Source organism: Anser brachyrhynchus, assembly GCF_964034855.1.
Source record: "Anser brachyrhynchus genome assembly, chromosome: 25".
NCBI classification, from domain to species: Eukaryota; Metazoa; Chordata; class Aves; order Anseriformes; family Anatidae; genus Anser; species Anser brachyrhynchus.
The window spans coordinates 712,093-729,687 of NC_137718.1; the positions used below are offsets into that span (position 1 = coordinate 712,093).

General features: G+C 44.0%; 1 protein-coding gene and 1 long non-coding RNA gene across 12 annotated transcripts in view; one reads left to right on the plus strand and one right to left on the minus strand.

Annotated features, from left to right (window-relative positions):
- Positions 1-4,163: 4,163 nt before the first annotated feature.
- LOC308182810 lies at positions 4,164-8,818 on the plus strand. The gene is made up of 2 exons (XR_013942099.1): positions 4,164-6,110; positions 6,323-8,818. It is a non-coding gene; the product is annotated as an uncharacterized lncRNA (long non-coding RNA).
- The window catches only part of CADM1 (cell adhesion molecule 1), a 181,729-nt gene continuing 171,470 nt past the window's right edge, over positions 7,337-17,595 (minus strand). For all 11 annotated transcript variants that reach the window (XM_080568007.1, XM_080568006.1, XM_080568012.1 and 8 more), the window contains 2 exons: positions 10,924-11,055; positions 7,337-9,919 (listed from right to left, as the gene is read on the minus strand). In XM_080568007.1, coding sequence (XP_080424133.1) covers positions 9,801-9,919; positions 10,924-11,055 — 251 coding nt within the window. In that variant the 3' untranslated portion in view covers positions 7,337-9,800. The remainder of the gene's footprint in view (positions 9,920-10,923; positions 11,056-17,595) is intronic.

Below are 17,595 nucleotides of genomic sequence, written 5' to 3' on the forward strand. Positions count from 1 at the left end.
TACTGTAAATATTGTATATATGCTCTGTTTACAGCCCTCTGCTTTCCTGCTCGCCGATGGGGCCTTCTAAGGGGCCCACCTTTCCCTTTAACCCACACCTTTCCCTCTTGCTGGCCCACCCGAGGGACACTGCCGTGTGTGACAGGTACAAGTTGGGGTTCTTACGGGCTGTGCAGTACTCTGAGCAGCTGATCCGGAATCACGCAGAGCTCTCCTGTCACTGAAGCATGCATGGAGATGAGGCATCGTGCTCGGAAGAGTTTTTCACTTACCGGTGGGAGTCCATGCATGGTCAGATCTGTGCAGAGCAAGGCTGCTGTGCCTGCATCTCAGGGTCCCTCGGGGCCGCAGCTGAGCTCGGGCTTCTGCAGGAAAACAGCCGGAAAGATTGAGCGAGGTGCACAAGAACCAGCAGCACTTCCCATACTGCTCAGTCTGCACTCGAAGCCCAGAGGCCAGCCCCTTCTCCCATGCCCGAACAGCTCCGAGCCCTGCACAATCCCCCCAGCACCTGGTCCTGTAGGTCAGCACCAGCTCAGCGTTGGCCCCACGAATGTCGCCTCCTTGTCCCTGTCCTCCCGGGGCAGAGGCAGTGTCCTTGCTGCTGCAGCACCCACGGCCGTGGGCTCTTGCCCACGCCCGGAGCCCCAGAAGGGCCTTTCTTGCCTCACAACCCCATGTAATTTTTGGTGCAGCAGGTTAATGCAGCACTGTGCACTTCCTTAGACACTTGCAACAGGGCAGCCTCATCTGCTGGAGCACAGCTCCAGCCCAGTCCTTGCTGCTGCTCCTCTAAATACAGGGCTGGAAGAGCTCCTCACACTACAAGCAGCAGTAACCATCTTACCAGGGTAATGCAGAATCAGCCCACGAACACACGGCTGCTCCATTTGTTACTGAAATTGCACCAGGGGCATGGGCAGTGAGAGTTCCTCCTTTATCTGGGAATTAATTGTTGTTGTTGTTGCTATATGTTTATTGCAAAGCAAAGCTCCTCCATAGCACCTTTCTCTCTCCAGAGAGAAAAAGAGAGTAACGTAAAGCAAGCGAGGCAGCACGCTGCTAGGGCTGGCACTAGCCTAGCAAGGGCAGCGAGGAGAGGAGCCTCCACGGCTGCGGACCAGCTCGCTGCCTGCTCTTACAATATTCCTCTCAACCCAGACACAATGGGAAGCTGAGGGGAGGAAGAGGAGTGAGCGCGTGCCCTAGGCTGATCAATATGGTGTGGAGCAGGTATGATCCCACTTGGCACACTGTGAGACACTGCCTGGAAAAATCCGGCTGGATCTTCAGAAAAACCTATTAGTCTGTTGTCAGGACTTCTGATGATAACTGACTGGCCAGCTCGGATCAATGCCATGGACTTGTACAGTCACACCTCACCCCAGCTCCTCGCTTTTTTTAAACAGCAAGTATATTTCTATCACTGAGCTCAGAATTCAGGTACATTTTACCTGATATAATCTAAAGTATCACGTATCGCTACTTACTTTATGTAGAATAAGCTACCTCGACTTCTAGCAGCGTCAGCCTGGTAGAAAAGGCAGTAAATATGCAAGTCAGAATTGTTTATGAAGTTAAAATAATTCCTCATTGTACTTGGTAAAAAAATAATTAAATTAAGAATTGTATTTCTTACCTAATAAATTAATCATGCAATTAGTGCCAAATTACTTATGCAACTTGTAAAAATATTAAGTTCAGAGCAAACACTACACTTTTATTTTAAGTAATGATCATTTTCTTCAATTTCATGAAATCTAGAAGCGTCCTTCCATCCTTTTAATTAAAAGCACTTAACAGCAATAGTTGTACAGCCAAAGAGCTGAGAGGAACAGCCGCCTTGGGCAGCAGGCTGTGAGCACAGAAGATGATCGGAGGCCAAGGGGAGGCGAGAGGCACGGGAGACGGGCTGGGAGCAAGGAGGAAACAATCCCCAATCATTTGGGGATATGACACTGATTATAAATTGAAGAATTTGTTATTTTCCATTCTGAAAACTGCTGGGGCCATACAGGGCTTGCTAGAAGTCGAGATCTGCTTGGATGTTCAACAATAAAGCACGCTTGGCTTGTGAGGTCTAAATGGCCAAGGAATAAAGGAGGGATGTAGGGTGTGCAATCTGGGCAGTGTGGAAAATTGCTGTAACTTCTTAAGCCTTAGCAAATGAAATCAAGAAGGTTTCTGTGCAGATTTAGTTCTCTGCGTGACACTAAATGGCTGGACAAATGATGATGCAATCACTTGCTGTGTAACTTTAAAGTAAGATATTGGACGTTGACAGAAGTCTACTGGAGTCATCTAAGAGTAAGGATTAAGCTCCAGTTGTCCGAGGCAGATCTCCTTATTCCCTGGTACGTAATGAGGTATAAATAAGAACCTTTTGAAGCTGCAGCTAAGTAAATCTGTGATCATTTCAAGCAGCACTTTCTGTTTGGGTTTCTTTTTCCAAACAGATGGATGCTGCAGCCTGAAATTGCCAAGATTAAAGGGAGCAGTAGTTTAATACACATGACTGGGGAAATAACTGGGCCATTTGAGGAGTTGAATCCAAAGTCTTGGCAAAGACCCTGCTCAACATTCACAGAAGGTAAACAGCCTGAGAGCAAGCAACTGCATTTCCTTCCCAGCACAGAGTCGCTGGCAAGCGCAAATATAATGAGAAACGTCCTGATTTGGGGCATGGTATGAATGAGCCACACATGTCCATAAATAAATCATGAACTCTGCAACAGGCAGCTTATTTGTTCTCACAAAAGCTGTGGCTGGCAGCATTCTTACTGGGCAATGTTCACAACTGGATTCTTAATAGGCTATTAATGTTCAATCAAACTTTTATCAGTTTTGCTCTGGAAACTGAGACGTGGCCATAACCAAAAGGCTCTGTCCCTTCCCCATCTCTTGCAGCAGCCTTGCTGTGCTATTGCAGGCTTCGCTTTTCCACAGCATCGGTAGATTGCCTTTGTGCTTACTAAATTATTGAAAATTACCGCAACTAGCAGCAGCAGCAGGGCTGCATTTAAAGGCAGACCACAGCATTAATCACAGCTCAGCGCCCTCAGGGAAGAGCGCCGGCTCAAGCAGATTGAGAGGCAAACAGCACGTCATGTTAGGAACGATGAAAAACCTCTCCCCGTTGCAACATACAGAGACAGACACTTCAGGCATCTCATGGCAAAACAAGTGCAGAATAAATCAGGTTGTGGTATTCATGAAGTACTCACCCATTGTATTTGTATGTGCATCAACCCCAATAAGAGATGCAGGCCAGCTGCAGCTACCACGGCACTGAGAGGCGCCACATCTTCTGCAATGACGAACAGCAGGCAGACACTGGCCTTTTCTCCCCGTAGGTGTGTGAATCAACAGCCTCGTGGCATGGCTCAAAATACTACTGGAATGAATCCATGAGGTCCCAGACAGATTTTAAGAGTCAGGTTATGTTAACGTGTTAGCTGCCTCATTTCTCAGCGGAGTGAGAGCGCCTAGGCAGCCTCGGCCCAGGAACTGCACAGCTGCCACCCATGAGGGATTTTATCTGGCACAAAATGCCATCCTGGTTCCCCTGATGGTTGTTATTTTCAGGCAAAATAAATAAGATGCCATTACTGAATACAGCTAAACAATAATCTGCTAAATTCATGAGATAATAGTGTCACTCTGTGATTTGTTATTCTTCGCAGTCTTTATAGTATTTTAATGGAGTTATTCTGCCCGATGGAGAAGTCTCCAGACAGGGTGGCACTGGAAGATGATGAGATGTCAGTGCTGAGCTCCCTCTCACTTGGCGGTTGGGAACGCATTAGGTATTTCTGAGTTGATGGGCTTGTAATAAAACATATCATGACTGCCTGCCAAGGAGCTTTATGGCACAAACATGAAGAGCAGCACTATAATGCAGCTCTGGTGGTTTGGAAGTGAGCGTTTCCACTGCGGTGCCTCAGACAGCTCATGTAGTGCTTTCAACTCTTCCTCGTTGGAAGCAATGCCAAGTGCTTGCTGTATTTTTCACATTTCTCCTGTGCCTTCTTCTTTTACTCCACTTCCACCCCCCCCCCCCCCAGTGGAATAAAGATTCCCAAATTTTTTTTTCACCTGTTCTATCGACATTGTGCCAGACAGAAATGCTACCACCTGAATTATAATGACCATAAAGTGTTCAGAGAAAGGGGAACAAGAACAGGTGGCAAAGGAATTCAATTGCCTATCTAACTCCATAACCTTGTGTTTGACACCACAAGTGTGTGCTGCAGTTAGTTCTGTCTTGAAGAGGGGAAAAAAAACACAAAAAAACCCAAACATTATGAGCCAGCATGAGACATATGATATTAAAATCTCTTGTAAATTGAAATAATTAGAAAATAGCCATGTTAATGATCAAAGAACATATGTTCACACTCATTTCATATAAGGAATAGCTCCTTTTTTTGGTTTGCCCTAAAGCTTTTTGCTCAGTGTCATAATTTCTCTAAAAAAAATATTGTTTCCCAGAGAACAGTATTAAACGCACCAAGTGCTTGACAGTGCTGAATATCAGCCTTCAAGCATTAGCAGCATGTGAGCCCAAATATGTAAAGCTACTCGCAAGTGTAGTAGTTGGTTTATGTATGGACATTATGATGGTGTATCTCTCACTAGTATCTATTCAGTGGAAAGCAATTGTTTTTCTCCTCCTTCTTTGTCCAAAACATAAAAGATTGATGCTCCTAATTTCAATGCTGCAGCTGCCTCATAACCTGATTTCAGGAGATGCGGCTAAGGGAAACGTTAGAGGAGAAACAAACATTGGCTTCATCACTAGCTACGCTGAGACTGATCAGTGGTGAAACATATTCTTTGTGGCAGCACTTTTTATTTGAGTTTGGTGTTCTGAGGCAAGCGGGCATTACATACTACAGTTCTGAAATCCTGAGCATTTTAAAGGGAGATGCAAACAAATCTGGCAGTAATCAGATCTGAGTCTGGGATAGCTATATGGTGAAGAAAGCCGCATATTTCAACACTCACCTACCGTTATAGGATTTAAATATTTGTCTGTCGTTAAACGTTTGTGCACTGGGCTGCCCAACAACAGCTCTGGAAGACTGAAATATCAGTTACAGATCAATTTTCTCCTTAAGTAAACACTAATGCGGGATAAACAGTATTAGAAGATGCAATCGTAACATTGCTGACTTCAGGCTGGACTTCCTGCTGCTCACAGCAAGTTTAAGCCTAGAGATTAATTAACCTGAGAAGATATCACTTAAGGAAGATTTAAGGCTCTCGCGTTGGGAATATAAGTGAATGAGAAGTCGTGCGTGCTAACAGGGAGGCAGCAGAGACCGAGGAAGGCATAATGCTCTTTGATCTTCCCATGGCTACCTTTTGTTTTGCTCAGCGCCGACTCTGTACAGCTTTACGGATTAGGTTTGTGAAACCGGGTGAGTTTTTCTTTCATGGCTAAATGGCTGTAAAACCGCAGACTGACAAAGAAATTCCCAGCCGTGGCTGGAGGAACGGGGCAGTTCCCAGAGCCAGCACCGGCACGTGGACACTGCTGCTAACAAATCACGCCTGCGGTACCGGTGTTGCATGCATTGCAGACCAGGCGCGATTGCTTTGGCTGCTTTGTGCCTGCACTTTGCTGTTCAGAAAGAACCTTCCTACCGAGATGCAGCTTCATCGACTCTTTATGCTCGCAGGTCTCTCAGCGTGTCTTCTCCCAGTTCTGGATCAGTTTTTCTGGAAATGCTCCAGTTCAGTGTGGACTTAAAATCAGCACAACTTGAAGCTCCCAGGGATGTCACACTCACCTGTGTTTCAGCCAGTCCTTACCTTCTGTGAACTTTTTTGTCTTATGAACTATGCTGCAGTTGCTCTTCAGAGCAAAGGATGGTGCTTTGTGTTTAGGAAGCAGGTATTACTTAGCAAGCACTATCATAAATAAATAATGACCGTGTAACTCTGAAGCTGACTTCACTCAAGGAATAAAGTGCCATGGGAGTTATACTCTGGTTTTGAACATCTAAGTGTCATGTAGAAGACAACATCCTGTATAAGACCTGGAGATCTGAACTCACATGTGAGCTAAATTGCCAGCTCCCTTTTTTTCAACACACGACTTGAAGGTAAGCTCTATTTGCTACTCTGAATTTGTGATCGGCAAAGACCAATCTCAGAATCAGTGACTGCCAAATCATCGGATATCCCTCTGGGGTTTTAGTAATTTCTGGAATCCAAGATTATGTGACCGATTTGTAATAAAAAATTCATTTCATAGACAGATAGAAGTAACTCTATGCAACATAACCTTTTGTATTGACATGACCTATCCCAGCAGACGTTGCCTACGGAGGAAGAGCACGTCCCTCGCACCGATGAAACAAAACCAGCCCCCGAGCAGAGGACAAGAGCTCATCGTGAAGCTGCGTGACTCCCTCGGGCAGCAAGCACCGAGCGAGGCTACGCGCTCTCAACACCAACGGGCGCCAGGAGGCTGAGCGCAGGTGCGTGGAGCACCCTGCCAAGTGCTTCTCATCTAGGGATTATCCTCCTCCATCCAGGAGCTGTAAAAACAGGCCTCTCAGCAGGGCAACCTGCAGGCCTACATTATTGCTGTGCTCAGTAACCATCACATTATGTTGAAACTCAAATTAAATACTTTACTTATGCAAGGTAGCAATCCTTCCCTTAAAAAAATCTTTTTAATGTCAGCTACCAGCCTAACAAAGCAACCAGAAATACTCTGTTAAAGCCGTACTAGTGGCTTTTATTTTTCTCCTCCCCATTTGGCCCTTCAGAAAATACTGCTCAAACTGCTACAATGGATTAGGAATGAGGGCTTGATGTGTATTACTATTCCTCATATACTGAAAAAAAATCCCACTTCAACATGTGCTGACTTTGCTTTTACAAAATTTGCTAAGTTTCCAATGAAATGCTGCCTGGGTGAGGGAAAGGCACCGCACTAAGCTCTATAGCACTTCTCTTCTGCAAGCAGTTTAACCGGGAACCACGGTGCGTTCCCTGCTGAAAGGGGAGCTGCAGGAGCAGTTCTGTGGATTTAGCAGTCTGGGAAATCGCATCAGCGATTTCTCAAAGGAGTAAACCTCTTGTAGAGAGCAAGGCTCCCTTCTCAGACTTGTGGCAGACACTGGAAGGGATCATCAGCAAGGGTTTACAGGTCACCCCAGGGCTCTTGCCCAACATACCACAGGAAGTTTACCAACACCGACCTTTTCCACAACAGTCCCTCCGGCTCGGACCGTCCCTGTCCTTGCCCCCACGCCTCCGCTGTGACCATGGCCTCCAGAGCAGCGGGAGATAAAGAGCGCAGAATGAGAAGTGAAGATAGTTTTGTAACATTAATTTTTTTTATTAAGAAGACAGATATTTTATAGTACTTCTTTTTCTTTGTAAAAATGGTATACATGAACCAATACAAAATGTGAATGGGAACATATGGATATGTATTTTCTTACATTGTAACATCTTCCATGGACACCTTAAAACAGAACTGGCCTAAGGGGAAAAAATAAAAAGGCTGGGTGAACAAAGAACAAGGTTGTTTAGCATCAGTCACGCATCCTTCATTTGTAATACTCCTTTAAACAAGTTTGTTCTTTCTCCACACTTAAAAATCCTAATGACCTAAAGCTGTACAAAGTAATACTCAACAATACATTTCAAACAGTGCACTGTATACTGAAGAAAAAATACATAAACCAATATACAACTAAAATTCGTAATTTCCTGTTTTTTTACTCTTTTTTTTTTCCAATGTGTGGGGCCGAAATTTTGCAATCTACCTGAGACGGAAAACACCAATCAAAACACATGAACCTGAGACATGTCAACATTTTAAGTCAAAGTTACATCGGTAACACTGCACTACTGTACACTTTCAAAACAAAGATGGGCTGTTCGAAAACAGGATGCCAATTCCGTGATGAATGAGTAAAAAAGCCCCCCCGAACTCTAACATGCTGAATGCTTCTCACCATGGTGTGATTTGGCAATGGTGCTGAAGGCTCAGAAAAGAGCTGCGCTCCACAAAATTTGCTCAGAAAAAAGCTATTCCTGTGAGTTTCTTTTTCTCGTATAAAGGGGAAAGACAGACTACTGCGTGAGAATGGGCTTGTCTGTTTTCATGCTGTCCCATTCCCAACAGACTCCTGCGTCATAATGGTTCTGCCAAAAACAATTAAAAAAACACACACAAAAATGATCCTCCCAACCCCCTAAAAAAAAGTTGACGCTAAGATTAATGTTTCCCTTAAATAAATCAGCATACATGTTCCACATAAACACAGTAAAAAAAAAGTATCTCTCAAAATCCAAGATTACTCACCAAAAACAAGTCAGCATATATAATTTTAAAACCGTCTTCTCATTGTGATTTGCTATCTGTCACAATTCTAATTTACCTAAATTCTTCTTTTTTACCTATGGCTTTATAAGTCAGTTAGCACACTAATTTTAATGCAAATTCCCACGTTTTACTTATCTGATAAAAAAGGCAGTTGTACCTGTCCAGTTGCTCCAGGTTTCGGATCTAACACATGCGGAAGGTGAGGCGTTTTCAGTCGCTGTGCCCCACGGCTGCTGCCGTGCAGGGACAGGGACAGGGACAGGGGTGCGTGGCTGGCAGCTTTGAGGCAGGAGCAGGGGTGGGAGGCAGCCGGACATCGGCCAGCACAGCCCGGCCCCGGCTGCCTGCACCTGGACCAGGCTGGGGGCCGGGAGGTCGCAGGTCCCAGAGGACAAACGCACGCCTGAGCACCGGTCCTCACTGCCTTCCCCAGCACAAGGCAAACGGAGGGGAAAAGAATACAAAACCTGCTCGTTTGCAGCCTTCTGCTCCCCAGGGGGGCTTTTCCTTTTCTAGCAATTTAGGGAGAAGTCAGGCCAATCGGGACAGCGTGACAGAACGGTTTGCAACAAAAATAATCCGAGCAGAAATCCCACCTCTGCCCCTCCGCAGGCCAGATCCTGCCACCCCGGAGCCAGCTGGGCAGCAGGAGGAGCCCCGGCTGGGAGTGGGACATGGGCACGGGCACACGGGTTGGGGCCACGCCGCGACACATCTGGCATGCGGACCCCCCTGTCACGCCGCCCTGCAGCCGGGCAGCGCGTTTTCTGGGTTGCAGGCTATTTTCTAGTCTCCACCATCTAAAGCATTTGAAACATGGGCAGCCACAAACAGGTTCTCATTGTTTGTTTATCCAAGCCTTTACGACAATAGAGAAAATGGAATATGGGTACACTGAATTGCAAACTATGAGATCTAAAATGTGCTGGTTCTCCTCCGATGAGACCGAGTTCCAAACAGAAAACAGTGAAGATAAAAAGAAAGAAAAATACCTTAAAAAGAAACCAACCTATTCCAAGGGGTCCCAGCAGGCAACTCCAGAAACAGAGGACAAAAGGGGAAACAAGAACCACAGAAATCCGAAGGGAACTAACGCACAGAAGCCCCTCTTCTTCCCAGCCTCCCCCCCAACCCAAACAAACAGAAATAAAACAAGGCACAGAATCTTCTGCAAATGACTTCACTAAACTAAATCCAAGCCGGACTTGGCCAAAAAAATAAAACCCAAACAAACTGAGGTGTCAAACAGCAGAGTGTACTTTACGAAGAATATTTTTACACAGCAAATCCCGGACCCTCCCAGTCTCACAACTCTCCACCCATTTGCGTTTTTCTTTAAAAAAAAAGACACAAGCTGGTTGCAACTTCCAATATCACTGTCTCTTTAGCGTTTAAATAGGGCCAGTAACCGTCCACGGTTGGACACCTCATTGAAACCAAGGCTGCTCTAGATGAAGTACTCTTTCTTTTCTTCAGAGTTGTTTTGTCCTCCTTCTGCATTGATGATAGCTGTGTCTGCGTCGGCTGCATCATCTGCTCCTTTGGCTTCATGAGTGAAGTATGTCCCTGAAAACGAAGTGGTAAGGTCTGTGACATCGCGAGCAAGAGAGCGACAAAGCCACAAGCGGGAGGGGAAATCAATGCCACAGGAAAGAAATGGAGCCTGAGTGCAGGTCCCACGCAGCTGCGACTTGGGACTGTGCAGCTGTGATGTTATCAAGGAGCACTACAACACAAACCCCACGGCACGGGGACAGAGGTTTCTCCAGTTCTGCCTGAGGCACCCAGATGTGCAACTCCTGCTTGCTTCAAGAGGAGCTGGGCATTTTTAACCTGCATTTCCCATGGAAGTGCAAGGAGAGGGCACAGGAAAGCAATGCCGTAGCAAGCAGTGGGGCTGATGCTGCCCCACGTCCCACCGCAGCGTTCGCTGCCGCCAGCCGCAGGCTGGGCGGTCACGTCCCCATGCAGACGTGATGGTGTGCTGTTCTCCATGGTGTCACAGTGCAGAGAAGAAACTAGGTCACACAGTGATCTTACCCTTCAAATGTCAGTAAAATCGTGTTTTAAACACTTAAAGGAAAGGCATCTTTCATCTTCCCGTTCTCTCTCCCCTAATGTGCCTTAGTTGTTTTTTTTTCTGTCTGCTTTCTCTTCTCTTCTCTGCGTTATTCTTTCCATCCTGGCTGGGGTCTCAACCAGCTCGTCATTATTCTGACAACTTTCCCAAATCCACTAAATAAAAGCTGCTAACAGTGGATCCTTTTGTGCAAACACCTGCCTGTATACACAGGGACTGGAATGGTCACGTCGCTGTGGGTGGGTTCAGCCTTACTCTGGAAGTTGTAAGAAGTTCCCAGGATGGACATTTACATTTTACAATGTAAACCACAAAACCAAGATGCTGGCATGTACTACCAGCTCAAGCAATTAGGTTTTGTAGTAAGACTTCCAAATTTCTGTTTTAGCCTGTGTACGGAGTACACCTAGAGCAGCACTGCTGACTGCAAGCTTCAGAAGTGACAGACGTACCAAATCCATTCATTTTTCAGTTTCAGTCTTTGTCTTACCTTTATGCCTTGCAAAATATCGCCCTAAAATGATGAGCAGGCAAAGCATGGCAAATACGACCACGGCCACAACACCACCAACGACTGCATGGTCCACGCTCCTTATTGACCCCTCCTCACCTGCACGAGAATCTGTTGAGATTAGAAGAGGAATAAGAATTCGGGACTTATTATGACACAATCTGAAGGTTTTGGCTGCAGCTGCCCTCAGGATTGGAAAAGACACCCTTTTGCTTTCAAAAGGAAAAGGGATAAAGCATCGAGCTATCTCGACAGATGAGTTCAGGCAGAGGAGCAGGCAGGCTGCCCAAGGCTGAACTGATCTGGCCGATCAACTTGCGAGGTATCTTCTGCTATAAGCAGCAGCACTACTACTACGCACGGGGAAGACAGCTGGGATAGGGAAAGGGAGAGGAGATGTGGAATCATTGGTGGACACGTGTTTTTGGAAATTTCCCTAGAATGCTCCCCAAATTTCAATCCTCCTGGGGATCTGGCGGGGGGAGGGGGGGGGCACGGAGAATAGCAGTAGAATGCTATATGGAAATACGAATCATTAGCTTTGGAGAAAGATCATTTAAACAAGTGCCCTGGTGACACATTTTAATATCAGCCCAAAACCCTCTACAACCACAAAACAATCAACCAGGCTTTGTAAATGTGTTTACATCCCTCTTCTCCCCCAACCCAAGAACTCAAAGATTACATAATTAAGCACGACCTTTTCTGTTCATTACAGTTCATGACATCTTAAGATGCAAAACTCTTAATCCAAACTATAAAAACCTCTTCAAAAGCAGACAGTAAGCAATAATCGTGTATTGCCTCCAACTGCTCTATTTTATTTATTAAACACCTCACCACGCAATTAGTTTTCTTTTATAAGCATCTCTCCCTTAGGATGCCGTCACTGGGAGAGGAATGACTTATTTGGCTGAGGAACAACTCTGAAATGAACCCAGAATGAGCTATGGCCATGTAAAAAGAATGTATAGCAGTGTAAACAATTTTAATTTAAGAACGCAGCTACATCAACCCTTGCTGCAATTCTAATGGCAACTGAGATTTATAACATAGTAAAAAACAATTATTCTCCCGTTGATTAATACATTAACATTTTGGAATGGAAGCTAAACCATTGTCTCTATTTATTTATTTATTTATTTTTTATTGAGTCAAGTGCGACACCTCCATTAAAATGATTTACTAGCCATACCTTACAATTTAAGCATAGCAGCAACAGAAACGGTAAAAATCTTTTAACTTTACATGATTTGTGAAGTCATATGTGAAGGATTTACCATTTAAATCTTTCACTACAAGAAGCACATGGCCTATAAATCTGCCCTGCATGCAGTTGCCCAGACACCTAAGAGAAATGCATTTTACTAGGAAGACTGAGAGCGCAAATTCAAGTCAATTTTTAAGAAAGATTTATCCCCGTCTCTCTCCAAAGAACAGAGCAAATCTCTGAAGCCTCCACCTCTAATAATATTTGAAGTTTATCGATCAAGCGTACAGATCCGTGACAGCTAAAGGTAATGGTGCTCTTTTGAGCTGAAACCTGATACAATGCTTTCAAGCAGGAGCCCAGGATTTACACTTTCTATCGATATTTCCAATTCTGTTCTAAGATTAAGTACTAAGGGATGTAAGTAAATAACTCGTGACTGAGACTGTATAGTACACTTTAATTAAAACAATTTAAGAAAAAAACTTAGAGCATTTCTTCAAGTAACTTTTAAAAGTAGCAGCTTTGGCATAGGCAGTGGGATGCCTGGGTTTAATTTTGCCAAGGTTTGGTGCATATTAAGGGAAAAAACAAAATATTACCTATTAGGACCACAATGAGAGAATTCCTTTCAGCAACTTATCTAACAAGATAAACTAAGGGTGGCAAAAAAGATACCACTTTAAATCAGAAGCGTTTGCTCCCACATCATCTAAAGTCAGGTCATTTAACTGTGGTAGGAGCACACCAGGGAAATCTGAAAGCACATTAAAACCTGGTGTTCAGTAAAGTGCATACCAATGGCACACACATCATGGCCAAATTATTTTGTAGAAAATCATGATTAGAAAAAACGAGATACAAAAAGTGAAACATAAACTTCCCTCTTAGATTGTAATGACAAAGTGCACTCAAAGGACAAAACCTAATTGCAAAACAACCCATAAAATATCTTACTCTGTTGAAAAGGCATACACATAGCTCTCTCAATGAGGAGAATTAACTGATCTTGAACTGTCGACAGTTCCACATCCAATGAAAATTACTGTCTTTGAAGTCAATTATTCCCAGCTTTCTGATGAAGAAAAATAACAGTAAGTATTTAAGAAAATGGTGCATGTCCTGGAACCACTACGCAAGGATTTCTAGTTGCTGTGGCAAACTGCCAGAACAAGCCGCCTCTAAGAAGGTACTTTTTTTTCTTCTTTTTCTAAATAATCTTCAGTAGGAACAGACTGTATCATAAGCACTTCCCAGCATTTGCTGCTTTGGCAAGAAGCAGAATATCCCTGCTTGTTGATGGGAAAGATGCCCATGAAAGCATTGCAGCGTGCCAAGTAGACAGCCTCACTTGGGAAGAGACGCCGCTGTCTGTCTGGAATAGCAGCTAGGGGAAAACCAGAGGACCAGGGTGTTCTAGGTAGCGAGCACTCAAACTGAAGTCTCCTCGTTGCAGCTTTGGACAAGCTGCTGCTGCAGACATGCTGCGCCCTGCTTTAACAAGATGACAAACGTCTGTTTGTCTGCACAGTGCCCGGCAGCACGCCAGGCTGACCTCCCTCCTGCGCTGCAGCAGGTGCTGAGCACCAAGGTATGCGAGGCTGCACTAAAGGCAAGAGGGAAGCATCCCAAGCTGCAGGACGAATGTCTTGTTGGCCTTTGGAACAGCTGAGCAGAATAAATGCACTGAGTTATGGCTCTATAATGTGTCTAGAGCAGGATTTTGCATCGAGGTGCATTTTTTTCTTAACGTAACTAAGAGAGTTCTGCACCCATGAAACCTGAACACCAGTTGGTGCACCTCATCCTTGCAACACCAGCCTCAAGGCGGTTATACTGAATTTGCAGAGCTGCAGAGAATCGGGCCTCTGTTACTTGGAGTGCTGTGCTAAAGCCTTACGCTTGACAGATCCTTTGCAGTTTCTACTCAATGTGCAATTAAGTCAAGAGCAGGGAGTCAGCAATTCCTTGAGAAGGGACAGTTCCGGCCAGAAGAGTTTATTAATTATGAGTTCTTCTACTGGGACATGCACAGCCATTTTCCTGAAGTATTTCTGTTAAAAACATGGCAAAGTGCAAACTGCAAGCTTGTTTTATTAGGTACACTGCTAAATACCTTTGTCCTCAACTTTACATACAAAGTAAAAATTAAATACATACTGAGGATGTCTAGTGGTTGCAAACCATCTGAAAACCGAGTCTGTGAGGCGGTTGACAGTGTACTTTTGACTTTAAAGATAACATATTTATGTTTATATATTAATTATCAAAGTGAAAGGAATGGCTCTTCATCTCTAATTGCAAATGTGCTGGATGAAACATGCTGGAGCTCTGTTCAAAAATAAATATGCCATATTTAGAGGCACTAAAACACTTGTACTTATCAAAATTAATTCCTCTTCCTGTCTTTTCTACGTTGCATCAATTTGTTCTCCAAACAAAATAGGTAAAAAATCAATTTTTTGAAAACTGAAGCCTACTGTTGAAATGGAAGAAAACTATTGTTTTCTTCTTCTTAAACATAAAATTAAGAACAAGATAGTAGAAATTCTTAGGAGTCCACGTGCTCTGGGGCTCACAGGGGTTTCTACTTCTTTGTTTTTGCTTTTTCAGGATGGTGCTTGCCATACAAGCTCACCTGCCTAGGCACCACCTGCACCAAATCAGAAGGCTGCTGCAGGAACTACTTGAAGCTTCGGGATAACACGGCCAGAAATTTTCATAGGTCCTGCAGGCAAGCTGGTTCCTTCGACCTTTGCTTCTGCAGTGTGTTTATGAGTGGGATTTTCCAGAAGACCTTGCCTGGTGGCAGTACTGTTTCTGTTTAGTTTCTTAACTCTCTAAAGATGATGATTTTTGTCAGCTTTCCTCCTCTTGTCCTTCCATCCTCATCTGCTTCAGCTGTCCCTCTTTCCTAGCCGTATTTGCACGCTGCTCTCCCACTATCCACTTTTAATATCGACTCACAAATAATTGACTGCCTTCTGTAATGCTGACCAGCCCCCTACCCCCACCAGAACAGCCACAAGAAAGAGCCTCTGAAGAACCTGGGAGACCAGGGTCCGCAGTGCCCGCGGCAAAGCCAGTGATGCTGACACCACTGTAACACCTTTCCTGTGGTTAGGTATTTTTCTTTCAACATCCCATCTAAACCCTGAATACTTCAGTTAAGCCCCGCGGTGCCTAGCACAGTGGCTGCTACCCAGTGTGAACAGAGTTTTGCCTATGAACGTGGAAGGTAAGAGAAAGCCGGCGGCTGAGCGCTGCCCCGCGACAGACCCCATCTCCAGCAATCCTGGACACTACTATAGGCAAATCGATCTGTATGCTGCAAGCAACAGACCTGTTTAATTTTCTGTAAGCACCTAGCTTCAGAATATTCTCATGCGAGGTGGGAACGCAGCCAGCCTTCCAATATGCTTGCTAACCCCTGTAACAGGGACGTGAGCCTGCAGCTGCTCCAGCCAGGCTTCGCAGACAGCAGCTGCTGCAGCGGGAGCCTGGCACCGAACCACGCGCGCCCGTCCCAGCCCTTCCCCTGGCAGAGGGGGCTCCGGGGAAGAAAGGGGCTTACTCCAGCAGCAACGCTGGAGATGGGTATTATTTCATGCTGGATAAGCATCAATAATTGGCGTTACTCATTATTTCTTTGGTAATAAAAAAAAAAATGTTGCGACTACGGAGCAGACAATAATTCTCCGAATTTCTACCAAGACAGACAAACTTGACCTTAAAAACTGGAATCTGCTTTGAAATGCTGTCTCCAATTCACAAAATCTATTCCTGCTTCATATCTATGATTAAAAAAAGAAATCACAACTTTATTACTGAAGAGGGAACAGACTAGATGGCAGGAACTGACAAAATGCCACATTATTTGCTAATCCTAATATGTTATTCTTCCTTAAGATTTGCTTCTCTCAGCACCAATTCAATTATAGATGCTACAAATCCTTCTGACATTTAATTCCCTCTTGTCAGAGAGTAGTAAATGTATACATGCAGAGCTTTCCCATTAAGATGTTAATATATATTGGAGCATGCTGGCCTTTAAATCGAATAGTCAGAATTTTTCTGCTATGGTTTTGTTTCTGTTTTGCTTGTGTTTTCTTGAGAGTGAGAGTGGAAGGAAGGGAGATACTCAGGAAGGGAAGAAACAAGTCAACATACAGACATTTGCAGCATGTTGTGAACAACATGCACAACTATTTTGCTACTCTGCAGCTACTCTACACCTCAGCTGAACCAAATTCCATAGGGTGGTGTTTTGGATTATATCAAAGCACCTTAAAGGAAAACTGCAGTGATAACGGTACAGTCCACTTAGAACAACTTGATATACACAGAAAAAAAATCAATTTTTTTTTTTTAAACTACTGTGTTGCTCCCTTGAGAGAATAGTATGATTGTGTCCTGCATTAGGGGCATGCCATAATTTTATCTAATGTAGCATTGAACTTCTCTGCATGAGATGCAGCACAATATACAGCAGCAGAGAGCACTGTAGTCCCATTTAAAATTGTGGCCAATAAGAAACTTCGGTAGCTTTAAATTAATTTTTGTTTATTATTTTAACCAACTGCTACTTGAATCAACAAAAAGAAATCATAGCACTTCAAAAAAAAAAAAAAACTGAAGTTTTCCTTTAAACAGAAAGTGTAATTCACAAAACACTACACACAGAGAAAGTAAACGCACTTTTGGACTGGTTCCTATTTGACACCCTACTAACTCATGTAATTTAAAATTTTTAGAGTCCTGAGCCAATCCGATTAAACATGCAGCAGCACACCCACAGCAGACTCCAGGCTGCACAACTTCAGTTCACATCGCTCACCTTTTTCTTGGCTAAAGGACAAACCCACACTGGTCTCAGTTTTACCTCCTGGCAGGACAAAGGCAGATGACAAAAATGACAGCCATCAGCCCCAATATCTGATCATGGAAAATGACTCAGGGAAGTGGTAACAAGGAACCCAAAGGAGATGTTTATGCTGCTAATTTCCCATGTAAATGTTCTCAGCTGACATCCATATTTTAAACCCATAGAATCTTAGTTGTTATGTATTTATTTTTGTGCAAGGGGAGACACTTTAAAGTAAGTGTATTAATGATCTCAAATTCTCTAATATTTTTGCAGAAGTAATTGTTTAAAAATATATCACTTACTGCAGCCTCAAGAGCATGAAAAAACGCTGGCAGATTTTAATGGTAATATCCTAATAATGTGGGTTAAGCACCTACAGCAAGGTTTAGCATATGGAAGACTTTTCTCCTCCCAACCACTCCATAAAAAGGTTCTATTAAATTCTGTTTTTAATGAGGCTTTAAATATATATATATATTTATATATATACATACATGGACATTCATGTGTATTCCTGCTCTTGCTTTTTATAAGTGGCAACATCTCAAGATTAAGAGAAAGGACTAGATCAGAT